This window comes from Mya arenaria, chromosome 7, assembly GCF_026914265.1.
Source record: "Mya arenaria isolate MELC-2E11 chromosome 7, ASM2691426v1".
NCBI lineage: Eukaryota > Metazoa > Mollusca > Bivalvia > Myida > Myidae > Mya > Mya arenaria.
This window is the reverse complement of record NC_069128.1, coordinates 54,366,690-54,384,296: the sequence shown is the minus strand read 5'-3', so window position 1 is coordinate 54,384,296 and position 17,607 is coordinate 54,366,690. Positions and strand designations below refer to the sequence as shown.

The 17,607-nt window shown below is 36.2% G+C and overlaps 1 protein-coding gene across 1 annotated transcript; it reads left to right on the top strand.

Moving 5' to 3' along the window:
* The first annotated feature begins 2,468 nt into the window (after positions 1-2,468).
* On the top strand, positions 2,469-15,690 carry LOC128241429 (protein quiver-like). The gene is made up of 3 exons (XM_052958348.1): positions 2,469-2,624; positions 12,944-13,087; positions 15,163-15,690. Exons 1-3 carry the CDS (start codon positions 2,573-2,575, stop codon positions 15,345-15,347), a joined length of 381 nt encoding a protein of 126 aa, XP_052814308.1. The 5' UTR covers positions 2,469-2,572; the 3' UTR covers positions 15,348-15,690.
* The last annotated feature ends 1,917 nt before the right edge of the window (positions 15,691-17,607 follow it).

Genomic DNA, 17,607 nt, shown 5'->3' with positions numbered 1-17,607 from the left:
GGTAAAAAGGATAATCCCTATAGATGGTAAAATAATGGGAATTACAGGTCCAAGTCCAGCATCCAAATACTTACTGTATATAACAGCAGTGGCCAGTCTGTTTACTACAATCGCGAATTATTTGCGAATACACGCGGAGTTGATTCGCCCGTCTGTTTTCTTACGGCAAATACTCTTGTCACGCGGAAACTTACCCGTTAGCGAGTTATTCTAAAGTAGAATTTGTGGCGTTTTATCGAAAAATCTCGAGAATCATTCGCGGGTAGTTTTCTTTTGTTTGAATAATCCTCGGGGTTAGCTGGATTATTTGAATGATGTGCATTTAGATTCGTTCAAATTGGTTTCTTGTTCGCAGTACGTGATGACGCTCGACATCGACGTACAGACAAACGGCTACGTCATCAGACAGTGGTTAATGACCCCATGAACATTTATAAATCATAATGGTGGGCGCATTCTTCGCGATATTCTCATAAATGGTTCGTGTGACGTCTAGAATGTAAATGATGTACGGAAATAAATGAAATCATAACTAAGTAAATTTAAATTTTTTACTTTGTTTTATATACCATACATTAACTGCTTTCTTTCAAATTACATCTGTGGAATTACTAATCTTATGTGCAAATGAAATATATGATAATTCACTTTTAAGTCTATCATAAGTATTTGAAGAACAAATGCATACATTTTATATTTGCCTGAAAATATACATGAAAGCAATTAATGTGTGCTTTTCATGCTACTTGCAAATCATTTGAAACATAAAGACAATTAATGTTAATATACATTATAGTATTTCCGTTTAATAATATGGTTTAAAAAGCTTCGCTTTTATTTTAAATGACACTCTTACTCATAATCAGTAAAAACACAGGTATAAGAAACATAAATTTTGAATGATAAACCTTTAACCACTTCCTAATTAATGCATTTATGGAAAAAAAACCTTATTACTGAAAACAAGATCGTAACGTGAATTTAATAGCTGAAAACGCAATCATATTTATTGATTGGTGAGTGCTAAACTATTTACTGCGATTTTCTATTGACTCATAAGGTAGAAATACTTTAAACACTACTTATCAGCTGCCTATGTCTGATAATACACGCCTGGTAGACGCATGCCTTAAGAACAGTTGACGCCATTGTTCGAATGAGATGGACGACATCCGGTACACTATAATATTGTACATATCGAGATATGTTGCGTGATTTACTTCGTAATATATAATTGAATTTATGGTTAAATTTATTTAATATCGAAAATAATCTTTATTGAAACTAGTCGTCTTAATCATTACTTCGATAATCTTAAATCCGTGAATGCATCACAAATGGCAACACGCTGATTAATTTTGTATTAAAAAAAAAAACATTGCGTATTTTTTATTCTTTGCCATATTATAATTTGCACCAATATTTAGCAGAATAACATTAAATAAAACTTAAATCATTTTAATATAAGACTAAGGTCGACTAAGTATTAGTACAGGCCTCATACTTTAGAACTTGACTTAAGTGTTGAATGAGTTAAACCGGCCCAAAAATATGAACGCTCTGATCAAACGCCCCGTTTAGATTATATTAAATGCGACTGTTAAGTTGAAGGCAAGAGGTTGTATGAGTTATACTGGCCAGAGAATATGGAACCCTCTGGTCAAACGTCCCGTTAACATTATATTGAATGCGGCTGTTATACTGAAGGCAAGAGGTTGTATGATTTATACTGGGCAAAGAACATGGAACCCTCTGGTCAAACGTCCCGTTAACATTATATTGAATGCGGCTGTTATACTGAAGGCAAGAGGTTGTATGATTTATACTGGGCAAAGAACATGGAACCCTCTGGTCAAACGTCCCGTTAACATTATATTGAAGGCGACTGTTATACTGAAGGCAAGAGGTTGTATGATTTATACTGGGCAAAGAACATGGAACCCTCTGGTCAAACGTCCCGTTAACATTATATTGAAGGCGACTGTTATACTGAAGGCAAGAGGTTGTATGATTTATACTGGGCAAAGAAAATGGAACCCTCTGGTCAAACGCCCCGTTAACATTATATTGAAGGCGCCCGTTAAGTTAAAGGTAAAAGGTTATATGAGTTATACTGGCCAAAGAACATGGAACCCTCTGGTCAAACGCCCCGTTAACATTATATTGAAGGTGCCCGTTAAGTTAAAGGTAAAAGGTTATACTGGCCAAAGAACATGGAACCCTCCGTTAACATTATATTGAAGACGACAGTTATACTGAAGGCAATAGTTTTAATGAGTTATAACGGCCAATGCTCTGGTAAAACACTCGGACTACATAATATAGAATGTGACTGTTAACTTAAATGTATGATTTTTCATGCGTAATGTATGCAACTGCCTCTCATAAAATAAGCTGGCATATTTGGTTTTTTGAACCACATAAAATCAACAATGCATATACCAGTAAGTGTGCGTCTCTCGGCCGTGTAACATGCATACCTAATGGACCGATATGTTAGAGGCTAGAGACTGCGGTAGTGCTGCATTTTCTGGAGATAGCTTGTGCTGTGTGTTTGTAGTTTTTTGGCAGTATGGAAAAAGCAGGATTTTTGTGTTTCGGGGTTGTCGTTCTGATTTGTGCAGGTAATTAATTGTTATTTTGTAGTAAGCATGTTGATTTAAAAACACATTATTGTTTAAGCTGCATTTATGAGGGTAATAATTCTTATATTCATTGTATTTTTAATTTATTTAAATACAAGACAACATGCATAACTAATTGGGCCATTTGAAAACAAAACACGCTTATTCACATGAGTATGATGTGGAAATGTAAGTCGTGTGAATTTTAGTATGCTCTGTAAGACACAGTTATCTGGTAATTGGATTGTAGTTTTGGCCAGTTGAGCTTTCCGAATCAGACGACAAGGTCGCTAGGTAACCCCTTGGTCTTAGAATCATAGAAATGTTCTTGTACACTATGATGCACTAAGTAAACAATGATTCCACTTTGTTTGTTTTTTACACAAGTTTTTGTTTAATTTTAAACATCTCTTATAACTAACAAGTTATGAAGATTTGAAGATTTCGGATTGAAGTGTATGTACGGATACGAAATCAGATCTCAAAGATTAACTGTTGTCTTCTGTTTTAATGTCTGTTATTGCCAAACGCATTCACATGTTTGTGCAACAAATTCATTCAGAAATCGATTTGACTAGGTCTGAACAGGCTTAGCAGACAATATCGACCGAAATGTCAGCTCATTGCAAATCTCGTGTGGTGCAAAAAAGGGGTTCATGTAAAACTGCATTCCGTTATTGCTTCCGACAGAAATATGTAATAGATACAGTATAAGTTTTTCTTCAGAAGTGTCCTCTCAAAGACGTAAGAAGCCGTATTGCTATAAGGAACATCATTTGTGTCTGAGGCGAAGCGTATAATTAGTCTTCCCTCAAAACATCGAGAATTTATCTAGGCAAGTTAACACATGCATGTAAGGATATGAAAATTTATGGTGGGTGACCTCACAAGGCCATGGCCTGTAAACGCCAGCTCCACCACTTTACGGTGGTGAAAAGAAAAAGAGCTGTCGACACTTCCGTGGTGGAGCTGTGCCCTATGTTTACATGAACAAACGTGCCACCACTACTCGACAGCGCCACCACTAGGGCAACAGCGCCACCACTTTTATAAATATGTGCATTTTTCCTTTTTAAGAAGTGCTTATTAGTTGTGTTGTGTTCCGGCATAGGTACTATATATAACAGGTATGTTTGCATGTGTGAGATTGTCTTACGGGGTGTGTAAGTACCGAAATGTACTTGCTATGCAATCAGATCTCAAAAGTCTGATTCGGGAGAAAAGCTTCTGGCACCACAGTTTGCACAATATTGAAACGACATAGTATCCAGCCTACAGTAGAAGTGTTCTTACACGGTACCACATTCTCCAATTTTCGAAATATGTCCGTTAAATGAAATTATCAAATAAAATATAAGTCATACTCACGTTTGTTCATGTAAACATAGAGCACAGCTCCACCACGGAAGTGTCGACAGCTCTTTTTCTTTGCACCACCGTAAAGTGGTGGAGCTGGCGTTTACAGGTCGTGAAGGCGCAGGATCGTATCTCATTTCCGTCTGTGGAATAAAGTTATGAATGCTGAGAATGCCGGACGTTATTTAATAACAATTTGTGATGGAGGAAAACATAACGGTTTTGACTATCATTGACATGAATATTCTTCCTTATTATAAGGTATCTGATGGTGAATTTCGTTGTGCCATTTGCAGTAAGGTTAAACTTCCATGACTGGTGTCGCCATATAATTTTGGTATCAATTAAAAGTGTATGATTGACCGACTAAACATAAAATGTAAAATTAATGATGCATGGCTAAAATTGGTGAAAGGTGCATTTTTTTATAGTTTGCAGTGTTATTCTTTATTTCAGCTGAAAGCGTACGTGAAACGATTTGTTTACAATCGTTCAAGTCCAAAACAGGTTGTTTGTTATACTGTTGACGCTATTATGCTGACACATTCTTTTTCAAGGTCTAAAACAATTTTCGGTTCGGGTTACCCGACGCTACGAGATAAGCGCCGACCCTACCATTCTTACAGCCTATTGGTTGTGATTTTGTCTGCGTGTTTCTATATGAAGTTTTAAAAGCTTTATACCGATGTATAATAATACATTTACTGATTACTTTAACGGCATTACCAAATGGTAACAATAACGTCCTTACACTAATTCTAAAAAACAAAGGAAAAGGGTCTACGTACTATGCCTGATTGAGAACAAGATGTAACCCTTACCAGACATTGCTTCGTAGGCCTAGGTAAAATCCCTTTCAAATAATTGTGTACCCCAAAATCCACAATTTCACAGACTTTACATCGGATGCATTTTAGAAAAATTAACGCCACTTCCAAATGATTACAATAAACATAAAGCCTAATGAAAAGAAATACATAACCTACCTTATTTTAGATAAGAGGTAGTCCTAATCAAACACTATTATAGACCTATTTAAAAATAAAACTTTTCAAATCATTGGTGTCCCCAACCATCCAAAATTCACATACTTTACATCGGATAAATAAACAAAAATAAAGTACTTCGGTAGATAAATGTACGTACAATAGCAATCTTACTTTCAAACAATTGTTTAAATATACCATAAAGGATAAAAACATGTAAATAACAATCATGGTTCTTATGATATCCGAGATGAATTTGAGAGAGAGGTGCAGAAAACAAAGTATTCTATCCTATGCAACGATAATAAATCACTGTAAATATTTTAGCATTCACCAATCGATTAGTAATTTTGCGTTTTCAGCCATGAAATACATGGTTTAAAGCTTGTTATCAGAAATTAATATTTTTCGTAAATGCATTATTTAGTAAGTAGTTAAAGTCTTATCATTCAAAACTTAGGTTTATTTTGTGTATTTGATGCAACTAATCACCCAATGAAAGTCTGGTAATGCAACAAAGGCGGGGCTCTTTAAGTAGCAAAGACGGCACTTTGTTTCCTTTTTAAAATGGTGAAAAAAAGTTTTATTTGTTAAAATTCCTCTGAAAATGTTTCCCTTCGACGCAGCTTTTATGACGTCATTTATCACATGGTATACACACACTGAGTGCATGCATTTACCGCACTTAAGTGGCTGTGTGACTGCGTCGCATTCATGAAACCATTTATTTTGGTAAATACATATTTATAACCTTTGATGATATTTTAAAAGACCATTTAGCATATATTTTCCCAACGCTGCTCATCTATTTTTAGATGACATTTAATTTGTATGTGATATTATGTTGCAATAATAGACTATTATGAAAAGTTCAAAACGAGGTATTGTTTAGAAGAACATATCACAGCATATACTCAAGCAAGCTGAAAAGCTGTAGTAGTGTTTTTGAAATACGTTTGGCCTGGATTTACTAAATTATGATCAAATATTTATTTTCACAGCCAGTTGCTGTTTGGTGAGTGTACAAAGTATGTTATATATCTCGACATCATGATTGTCTGAACAAATATTGCTTAAATACAAATTTATGCCAGTCCCTTTAACGCTTTTAAAATACGGGGGCGTTGTCTACAGCATACAAATATGAAGCAGGGGCGGTTTCAGGAATAAAGTCAGAGATGACGTAACTAAGGGCTACACTTTTTGACATTCGCCCCTCCCTCAGAACCGAAATTCGAATGGTTTCCCGTGTGCGCATTAAGTCAAAAGTTAAAAATGTTATGTCGATCTGCCGATGTTAAATTCCGAGATACGGTTATAAAAGTTGTAATTTTACTATCTTTCCGACTATAAGAAAATGATGCATTCTGTGTGATTTCCATGATAAGAAGACGTAAATACAAATTATTTTGCAGTGGAAATCCATATGAACTAATGAAAGCTTTGGTGTCTATATTCTTCATAGAATGTCACTAATTTAGTATTCATTTTTTGGGGGGTTTATTTGCTTTTTAAGGAAAGCTAGATAGGCTTTCGTTCTTAGGGTTGACGCTAAATATAAAAACAATTTGATATGGCCTTAAAGTGGTATGGCCTCACGCCCTATTGCTACCGTGAATTGATTTAGACAGTTACACCGGTCAGCAGACACTTAAACCTCTTTGAAATGGGGAGATGGGTTAAATCAGATGTTAACAGCAGCTCAGATCGTTCGCTTGTTCTGAAGGCGGTGTTTTTTTTATTACTCATACTACAACAATTTTGTTATTTCCCCTCAACCCATTCTGCCGAATCCAGAATGTGCAGCAGACAGTGGCAGGCGCACTTCTTTACTAAAATGAAAGTTAATATTTTCAGAAATGGCGACCTATAATCTAAACAGCAGTTTTGACAAATTTTAGGAAATTCTAATCAGTGCTTCTATTATAAACTGTGATACACCTCCGATAGTGCACATTCATTGTACACATATATAATTGCCATTTCTTTGTTCTACGCTTGTGCATACTTCTCCCTCGGTCAATTGGGGATTCGCAAATGTTTCTAAAGGTAATGTACATACTAGTTTGTGACTGTCAAGTATTTCTTGAGGTAATGAACATAATAGTTGGGGACTGTCAAGTATTTCTTGAGGTAATGTACATAATATTTGGTGACTGTCAAGTGTTTCTAGAGGTAATGTACATAATAGTTCTGGAGTCTCAAGTGTTTCTAGAGGTAACCTACATAATATTTGGTGACTGTCAAGTGTTCCTTGAGGTAATGTACATAATAGTTGATGACTGTCAAGTGTTTCTTGAGGTAATGTACATAATAGTTGATGACTGTCAAGTGTTTCTTGAGGTAATGTACATAATAGTTGATGACTGTCAAGTGTTTTCAGAGGTAATGTACATAGTAGTTGGGGACTCTCAAGTGTTTCTTGAGGTAATGTACATACTACTTATGGACTGTCAGGAGTTTCTTGAGGTAATGTACATAATATTTGGGGACTCCCAAGTGTTTCTTGAGGTAATGTACATACTAGTTATGGACTGTCAAGTGTTTCTAGAGGTAATGTACATAATAGTTGGGGACTCTCAAGTGTTTCTTGAGGTAATGTACATACTACTTATGGACTGTTAAGAGTTTCTTGAGGTAATGTACATAATATTTGGGGGCTGTCAAGTGTTTCTTGAGGTAATGTACATAATAGTTGGGGACTTTCAAGTGTTTCTTGAGGTAATGTACATTCTAGTAGGGGAATTCCAATGGTTTCGTGAGGTAATATACATACTTATTATGGATTGTCAAGTGTTTCTTGAGTTAATGTATATAATATTTTGGGTCCGTCAAGTGTTTCTAAAGGGAAATGTACATTCTATTTGGAGACTGTCAAGTGTTTCTGGAGGTAATGCACATAATATTTGGGGACTGTCAAGTGTTTCTGGAGGTAATGCACATAATATTTGGAGACTGTCAAGTGTTTCTGGAGGTAATGCACATACTATTTGGGGACTGTCAAGTGTTTCCTGAGGTAATGTACATACCAGTTGGGGTCTGTCAAGTGTTTCTTGAGGTAATGTACATACTAGTTGGGGACTCTAGTAGGGGAATTACAATGGTTTCTTGAGGTGATGTACATACTAATTGGGGACTGTCAAGTGTTTCTCGAGTTAATGTACATAATATTTGGGATCCGTCAAGTGTTTCTAAAGGGAAATGTACATAATAGTTGTGGACTGTCAAGTGTTTCTTGAGGTGATGTACATTCTAGTTGGAGACTGTCTAGTGTTTCTGGAGGTAATGTACATACAAGTTGGGGACTGTCAAGTGTTTCTTGAGGTAATGTACATAATAGTTGTGGACTGTCAAGTGTTTCTTGAGGTGATGTACATTCTAGTTGGAGACTGTCAAGTGTTTCTTGAGGTAATGTACATACAAGTTGGGGACTGTCAAGTGTTTCTTGAGGTAATGTACATAATAGTTGGGGACTGTCAAGTGTTTCTCGAGGTAATGTACATACTAGTTGGGGACTGTCAAGTGTTTCTTGAGGTAATGTACATAATAGTTGGAGACTGTCAAGTGTTTCTGGAGGTAATGTACATAATAGTTGGGGACTGTCAAGTGTTTCTCGAGGTAATGTACATAATAGTTGGGGACTGTCAAGTGTTTCTCGAGGTAATGTACATAATATTTGGAGACTGTCAAGTGTTTCCTCAGGTAATGTACATACTAGTTGGGGACTGTCAAGTGTTTCTTGAGGAAATGTACATAATGCCTGGAGAATTTCAATTGTTTTGTGAGGTAATTTCTAAACTAGCTCGTGACTGTCAAGTGTTTCTCGAGGTAATGTACATAATAGTTGGGGGCTGTCAATTGTTTCGTGAGGTAATGTTCATAATAATTGGTGACTGGTAGGTGTTTCCTGAGGTAATGTACATAATATTTGGGGGCTGTCAAGTTGTTCCTGAGGTAATATACATAATAGTTGGGGATGGTTAGGTGTTTCTTGAGGTAATGTACATAATAGTTGGGGGCTGTCAAGTGTTTCTTGATGTAATGTACATAATATTTCGGGGCTGTCAAGTGTTTCTGGAGGTAATGTACATAAAAGTTGGGGACTGTCAAGTGTTTCGTGAGGTAATGTACAGATTAGATGGGGACTGTCAGTGTTTCTTGAGGAATTGTACATAATACTTAGAGAATTTCAATTGTTTCGTTAGGTAATTTACATAATAGTCTGGAACTGTCAAGTGTTTCTGGAGGTAATGTACATAATAGTTGGGAACTGTCAAGTGTTTCTGGAGGTAATGTACATAATAGTTGGGAACTGTCAAGTGTTTCTGGAGGTAATGTACATAATAGTTGGGAACTGTCAAGTGTTTCTGGAGGTAATGTACATAATAGTTGGGAACTGTCAAGTGTTTCTGGAGGTAATGTACATAATAGTTGGGAACTGTCAAGTGTTTCTCGAGGTAATGTACATAATAGTTGGGAACTGTCAAGTGTTTCCTGAGGTAATGTACATAATAGTTGGGAACTGTCAAGTGTTTCTCGAGGTAATGTACATAATAGTTGGGAACTGTCAAGTGTTTCTCGAGGTAATGTACATAATAGTTGGGAACTGTCAAGTGTTTCCTGAGGTAATGTACATAATAGTTGGGAACTGTCAAGTGTTTCTTGAGGTAATGTACATAATAGTTGGGGACTGTCAAGTGTTTCTGGAGGTAATGTACATAATAGTTGGGAACTGTCAAGTGTTTCCTCAGGTAATGTACATAATAGTTGGGAACTGTCAAGTGTTTCTGGAGGTAATGTACATAATAGTTGGGAACTGTCAAGTGTTTCCTGAGGTAATGTACATAATAGTTGGGAACTGTCAAGTGTTTCTGGAGGTAATGTACATAATAGTTGGGGACTGTCAAGTGTTTCTGGAGGTAGTGTACATAATAGTTGGGAACTGTCAAGTGTTTCCTGAGGTAATGTACATAATAGTTGGGAACTGTCAAGTGTTTCTGGAGGTAATGTACATAATAGTTGGGGACTGTCAAGTGTTTCTGGAGGTAATGTACATAATAGTTGGGAACTGTCAAGTGTTTCCTGAGGTAATGTACATAATAGTTGGGAACTGTCAAGTGTTTCTGGAGGTAATGTACATAATAGTTGGGGACTGTCAAGTGTTTCTGGAGGTAATGTACATAATAGTTGGGAACTGTCAAGTGTTTCCTGAGGTAATGTACATAATAGTTGGGAACTGTCAAGTGTTTCTCGAGGTAATGTACATAATAGTTGGGAACTGTCAAGTGTTTCTCGAGGTAATGTACATAATAGTTGGGAACTGTCAAGTGTTTCCTGAGGTAATGTACATAATAGTTGGGAACTGTCAAGTGTTTCTTGAGGTAATGTACATAATAGTTGGAGAATGTCAAGTGTTTCCTGAGGTAATGTACATAATATTTGGGAACTGTCAAGTGTTTCTCGAGGTTATGTACATAATAGTTGGGAACTGTCAAGTGTTTCTTGAGGTAATGTACATAATAGTTGATGACTGTCAAGTGTTTCTTGAGGTAATGTTCATAATAGTTGGGAACTGTCAAGTGTTTCTCGAGGTTATGTATATAATAGTTGGGGACTGTCAAGTGTTTCTCGAGGTTATGTATATAATAGTTGGGAACTGTCAAGTGTTTCTCGAGGTTATGTATATAATAGTTGGGAACTGTCAAGTGTTTCTCGAGGTTATGTATATAATAGTTGGGAACTGTCAAGTGTTTCTCGAGGTTATGTATATAATAGTTGGGAACTGTCAAGTGTTTCTCGAGGTTATGTATATATAATAGTTGGGAACTGTCAAGTGTTTCTCGAGGTTATGTATATAATAGTTGGGAACTGTCAAGTGTTTCTCGAGGTAATGTAAATAATAGTTGGGAACTGTCAAGTGTTTCCGAGGTTATGTACATAATAGTTGGGAACTGTCAAGTGTTTCTTGAGGTAATGTACATAATAGTTGGGAACTGTCAAGTGTTTCCGAGGTTATGTACATAATAGTTGGGGACTGTCAAGTGTTTCTTGAGGTAATGTACATAATAGTTGGGGACTGTTAAGTGTTTCTTGAGGTAATGTACATAATAGTTGGGGACTGTTAAGTGTTTCTTGAGGTAATGTACATAATAGTTGGGGACTGTTAAGTGTTTCTTGAGGTAATGTACATAATAGTTGGGGACTGTCAAGTGTTTCTTGAGGTAATGTACATAATAGTTGGGGACTGTTAAGTGTTTCTTGAGGTAATGTACATAATAGTTGGGAACTGTCAAGTGTTTCTTGAGGTAATGTACATAATAGTTGGGGACTGTTAAGTGTTTCTCGAGGTTATGTACATAATAGTTGGGGACTGTCAAGTGTTTCTCGAGGTTATGTATATAATAGTTGGGAACTGTCAAGTGTTTCTCGAGGTTATGTACATACAAGTTGGGGACTGTCAAGTGTTTCTTGAGGTGTTGTACATAATAGTTGGGGACTGTCAAGTGTTTCTGGAGGTAATGTACATACTAGTTGGGGACTGTCAAGTGTTTCCTGAGGTAAAGTACATAATAGTTGGGGACTGTCAAGTGTTTCTGGAGGTAATGTACATACTAGTTGGGGACAGTCAAGTGTTTCCTCAGGTAATGTACATAATAGTTGGGAACTGTCATGTGTTTCTCGAGGTTATGTACATAATAGTTGGGAACTGTCAAGTGTTTCCTGAGGTAATGTACATAATAGTTGGGAACTGTCAAGTGTTTCCTGAGGTAATGTACATAATAGTTGGGAACTGTCAAGTGTTTCTCGAGGTAATGTACATAATAGTTGGGAACTGTCAAGTGTTTCTCGAGGTAAAGTACATAATAGTTGGGAACTGTCAAGTGTTTCTGGAGGTAATGTACATAATAGTTGGGAACTGTCAAGTGTTTCTCGAGGTTATGTATATAATAGTTGGAACTGTCAAGTGTTTCTCGAGGTTATGTATATAATAGTTGGGAACTGTCAAGTGTTTCTCGAGGTTATGTACATAATATTTGGGAACTGTCAAGTGTTTCTCGAGGTTATGTACATAATAGTTGGGAACTGTCAAGTGTTTCTCGAGGTTATGTACATAATAGTTGGGAACTGTCAAGTGTTTCTCGAGGTAATGTACATAATAGTTGGGAACTGTCAAGTGTTTCTCGAGGTAATGTACATAATAGTTGGGAACTGTCAAGTGTTTCTCGAGGTTATGTACATAATAGTTGGGAACTGTCAAGTGTTTCCTGAGGTAATGTACATAATAGTTGGAGAATGTCAAGCGTTAGTTGAGGTAACCTACGTTGAGTTGTCTCAATTACCTTTGATTAATTTGTAAATCCATAAGTCATGGATAATAAACATTCTATCTCTACAGACCTTTCCGAGAATAAGAGCTGCAGGAAGTTATAAAGACATTACAACAGCTATATTACGAACCTCACATTTGATGTTAATATTAAAGATGCAACATCTGTGTATATTTTTTTGCAATTCAAACAGCCCTAGTTAATCGAAGTTTGCTGTCATTTTATAGATGAAAAGTACCTTAAAAATTGCAACAACATATTTAACGCATAGGTAAAGACATTTTATCAGACGATTTAACATAGTGTGCAAGTAAAATAACATAATTATTAAAGGTTACACCTATTAAAAAGACACGCAATACCGTTTATAAGTGAACTAAATATTGTTTGTCAGATATTAAACATTATCGACTAAACACAAAACAAAGTTGTTATGAAAGCATATATAGAAGAGAGAAATAATAACGTTACGATTTGCATAATTGAAATTTAAATATACATATGACATATAGTTCGTACACCAAATTTGAGTCTTCAAATCGGTGTTCATGAACGTAGTCTACGCAGAATAACCGAATTTACAGAAGCCTTTAAACGGTCATGGAAAACATTACATAATTTCAAATAATACAAACACGTTTTGTTTCAGGGACAACTCATGGAATTAAATGTTACAAGTGCAACTCTCTGACGGAGACCAACTGCAAAGATGACTTTAAGGCAGACGATATTACAGTGGAGAGTTCCTGTGCCCAGTGTATGAAGAGCAAGGCCACGGTCGGGGACAATCAGGGTATGTATCTAGATGATAAAACTTGTGAACAGCAAGGGAAACGTCGGGGTAAATCAGGGTATGTATCTAGAATATAAAACTTGTGAATAGCAAGGACAAGGGCGGGGACAATCAGGGTATGTATCTAGATTATAAAACTTTTAAACTGTAATGGCATGGCTGGGGACAAGCAGGGTATTATCTAGATTATAAAACTTGTGAACAACAATGGCATGGTTGGGGACAACCAGGGTAGTATCTAGATTATAAAACTTGTGAACAGCAATGGCATGGTTGGGGACAACCAGGGTATGTATCTAGATTATAAAACTTGTAAATAGCAATGATATGGTTGGAGAGAACCAGGGTATGTATCTAGATTATAAAACTTGTAAACAGCAATGGCATGGTTGGGGACAACCAGGGTATGTATCTAGATTATAAAACTTGTGAACAGCAATGGCATGGTTGGGGACAACCAGGGTATGTATCTAGATTATAAAACTTGTGAACAGCAATGGCATGGTTGGGGACAACCAGGGTATGTATCTAGATTATAAAACTTGTAAACAGCAATGATATGGTTGGAGAGAACCAGGGTATGTATCTAGATTATAAAAGTTGTAAACAGCAATGGCATGGTTGGGGACAACCAGGGTATGCATCTAGATTATAAAACTTGTGAACAGCAATGGCATGGTTGGGGACAACCAGGGTAGTATCTAGATTATAAAACTTGTGAACAGCAATGGCATGGTTGGGGACAACCAGGGTATGCATCTAGATTATAAAACTTGTGAACAGCAATGGCATGGTTGGGGACAACCAGGGTATGCATCTAGATTATAAAACTTGTGAACAACAATGGCATGGTTGGGGACAACCAGGGTATGTATCTAGATTATAAAACTTGTGAACAGCAATGGCAAGGTCGGGGAAAATCAGGGTATGTATCTAGATTATAAAACTTGTGAACAGCAATGGCATGGTTGGGGACAACCAGGGTATGTATCTAGATTATAAAACTTGTGAACAGCAATGGCATGGTTGGGGACAACCAGGGTAGTATCTAGATTATAAAACTTGTGAACAGCAATGGCAAGGTCGGGGACAACCAGGGTATGTATCTAGATTATAAAACTTGTGAACAGCAATGGCATGGTTGGGGACAACCAGGGTATGTATCTAGATTATAAAACTTGTGAACAGCAATGGCATGGTTGGGGACAACCAGGGTATGTATCTAGATTATAAAACTTGTGAACAGCAATGGCATGGTTGGGGACAACCAGGGTATGTATCTAGATTATAAAACTTGTGAACAGCAATGGCATGGTCGGGGACAACCAGGGTATGTATCTAGATTATAAAACTTGTGAACAGCAATGGCTTGGTTGGGGACAACCAGGGTATGTATCTAGATTATAAGACTTGTAAACAACACTGGCACGGTTGGGGACAACCAGGGAATATATCTAGATTATAAAACTTGTGAACAGCAAGGGCAAGATTGGGAACAACCAGGGTATTATCTAGATTATAAAACTTGTGAACAGCAATGGCAAGGTTGGGGACAACCAGGGTATATATCTAGATTATAAAACCTAAAACTTGTGAACTGTTTAGTACACAAGTGGAACTTTCTTCCCATATCTGAGGTCTGGGATCGTGAAGTACTAGAAATCATTGTTAAATCGCATGCAAACTGGTCAATCGAATACAAATTAATAGGAAATATATTTAGTGGTCAATAGCTTTAAAGGCATAGTTTAAGGAATGTTTGGCATGACCATCCCCTGCTGTACGTCTTCTGCTAATTACATTGTTGACACAGTAGGGGCAAATTTCCTGTATATTGGTTTATTGGCTTAGGGCCATTTCGGGTCCAATATTATAAAACCTCCAATACACATAATTGAGATCTGATAAGAAGGCACCAGCCAACTAGATTAAGATCAATATACAGAGGTTGTCTACTTTACACTGATTTGCGGGGGGGGGGTGGTGACTTATAGAAGGCTTTAACTAGGCCTTTAAGCAACTGTGCACATATCTGGGTATCATAAACTAATTAGTATACTATTTATCAATTTCAGTGGTAGAGCGATCGTGCAATCTAATAAATCTTGGAAAAGATGGTGATTGTCAAGAGAAGAGCAGTGGTGGTAATGAGGTGAACGTCTGCTTCTGTAACAGCGATAAGTGCAATGGAACGCCGCACATGCGTATTGCATTAGCCACAGTCGTCACTTCCGTTCTTATTGCCTTCCGCGTTCTTTAAATGCAATGTTTACTTTTTCATTTTATGTTGTGTATATAATCATATAAGTAATGCTTCAGAAATGGTATTGACTGATTTTCTATCACAGAAGGATATATTTAATACTCTGAAATGAAAGAGTTTTGCATAATATATGTTCTTTAATGTGTGTTCTTTGCAATACATTTAGTAATTTCATGCTGGAATTATGCAACATTTTATTGTGCCTTTTTGTTTAAGAAAATGTCGCACGACTATTCGAAATGGTAAGTTTTTTTTTTCAACTGGATACTTGTATAATTTATTAATTTTATACGTGTTTATTACTGTAAATATTGTACTTGATAAAAACATTTTAAACTGAGTTTGTTTTTCTTCAATTCAAAGTGATCCATCATTTTTGTTTATTTCCGAAATATTGCATTGCAGTGTATTTTAGGGAAAGGAATACAATCGAATGGAATGAGCGATACTATTCGATATTAAAAAGAAGACACCTTCGTTAAGATCAAGAATCAGCAACAAATTAAACAAAAACTAAATAATTATTTGTATAAGTCAGAATCACCAAAATGTTTATTAATTGGTCAATATTAATTTCATAACTTTTTTAACCATCCAAATCATTTAAATGTGAGAACATGTGTATAATATATCTAAGGTTTTTTTTTAAATTAGCTGGTTTAATATGTGAATATTGTCTTCGTTTAAAATCAATTCAGAAAAACTCTATGCCGAACACACTTAAACAGTAATAACAGAAACGAACAGACCTGACAGACAGTATATAGATATTTATGCATAAAAGCTACAGAAACAAGCATAGTAGCAATAGATTTTAACATAAACATAAACGCCTCGGGTGACATTCTGCTCTCGGGTTGACAAAATCATGTCACACATGCTGTCATATGATATTTATATAATACCACAGTAGACATTTAAGTCAAAGCATGTGAAAATGCAATATTACTACATTTGTAGTATAAATAGGTGGATTAATGGCGGCTTCACAACAGCTTTGGAATTTATCATTATACAAAACAATAATAATTCATTAGTTAGGGAAATGTTGTTAGTTCATTTAGTTATATAAATTGCTGTATTCACTTATTATCCCCCTCCGAAAAAAAAAACTAGTTCACTAGGTCAAATCTGAGAAAAATCTTTGAAACATACTAGAGGCATTATACATGGTAAAATATTCATGGAACTTAATCAGAATGTTTTCCCTGATCCACTCTGGGTCACATATGATCGAAAATTAGATCACTGGGTCAAATCTTAGAAAAATCTTGTCTGGAACCATATCATGGTAATAATTGGTCAAGTTATGTTCAAAATTAGTCATGATGTACCCTTTGATGAAATATGGATTACTTATAAAAGTGGTCACATGGGGTCAAAAACAAGGTTACTAGGTCAAATCTTAGAAAAATCTTTGGAACATACTAGAGGCATTATACATGGTCAAATATTCATAAAACTTAATCAGAATGTTTACCTTGATGAATTATTGGACTTATTTAAAACTGGGTCACATATGATCAAAAATTATGTCACTAGGTCAAATCTTAGAATTTTTTGCCCGGAATGGAAATGATTGGTCGGATTATGTTCAAACTTGGTCTTGATGAACCCCTTGATGAAATATGGACCGCTTGTAAAAGTTGGGCACATGGGGTGATTGGTCAGATTATGTTCAAACATAGTCTCAATGTTCTTTTGGGTTAAATTTCGACTACGTGTTAAAAGTGGGTCATATGGGTTAAAAAAAGGTCAATAGGTCAAATGGTTGTCCGGTTAGCGCAGTGGTTAGCGCTTCTCACCAAGGCGACCTGGGTTCGATTCCCGGCCTGGGCGCATGTGAGTTTGGTTAGTGGTCACCAAGCCGGACAAGTGGGCTTCTCCGGGTTCTCCGGTTTCCCCCACAACACAAGACCACACTCTCGCGCAACATCGTGCCAACGAGAGTGACTTAGTATAAGCTATCATAGCTTCCTTCACAATCGTTGTAAAATATATAATGTTTAAAGTTTAAAGTAATAGGTCAAATTTTAGAAAAAATATTAGGATCACACTATAGGCAATATAATATTCATGAAACCTAATCAGACTGTTTTCCTTGATTGTTGTTGAATAGTCCGAAACTGGGTCACATGGGGTCAGAAACCAGGTCAGTAGGTGAAATCTTTGAAAAATTGTGTCCCAAACCAAACATTGGTATTGAAAAGTCAGTTATGTTCAAATTTGGTCAGAATGTTTGTCTTAATAAAATCTT

Excerpts from the sequence above, each read along its gene's own strand:
- LOC128241429 (XM_052958348.1), top strand. The coding sequence starts at position 2,573 with ATGGAAAAAGCAGGATTTTTGTGTTTCGGGGTTGTCGTTCTGATTTGT. Across the intron at positions 2,625-12,943 it reads TGTCGTTCTGATTTGTGCAG|GGACAACTCATGGAATTAAA; the intron begins GTAATTAATTGT and ends GTTTTGTTTCAG. Across the intron at positions 13,088-15,162 it reads CACGGTCGGGGACAATCAGG|TGGTAGAGCGATCGTGCAAT; the intron begins GTATGTATCTAG and ends TATCAATTTCAG.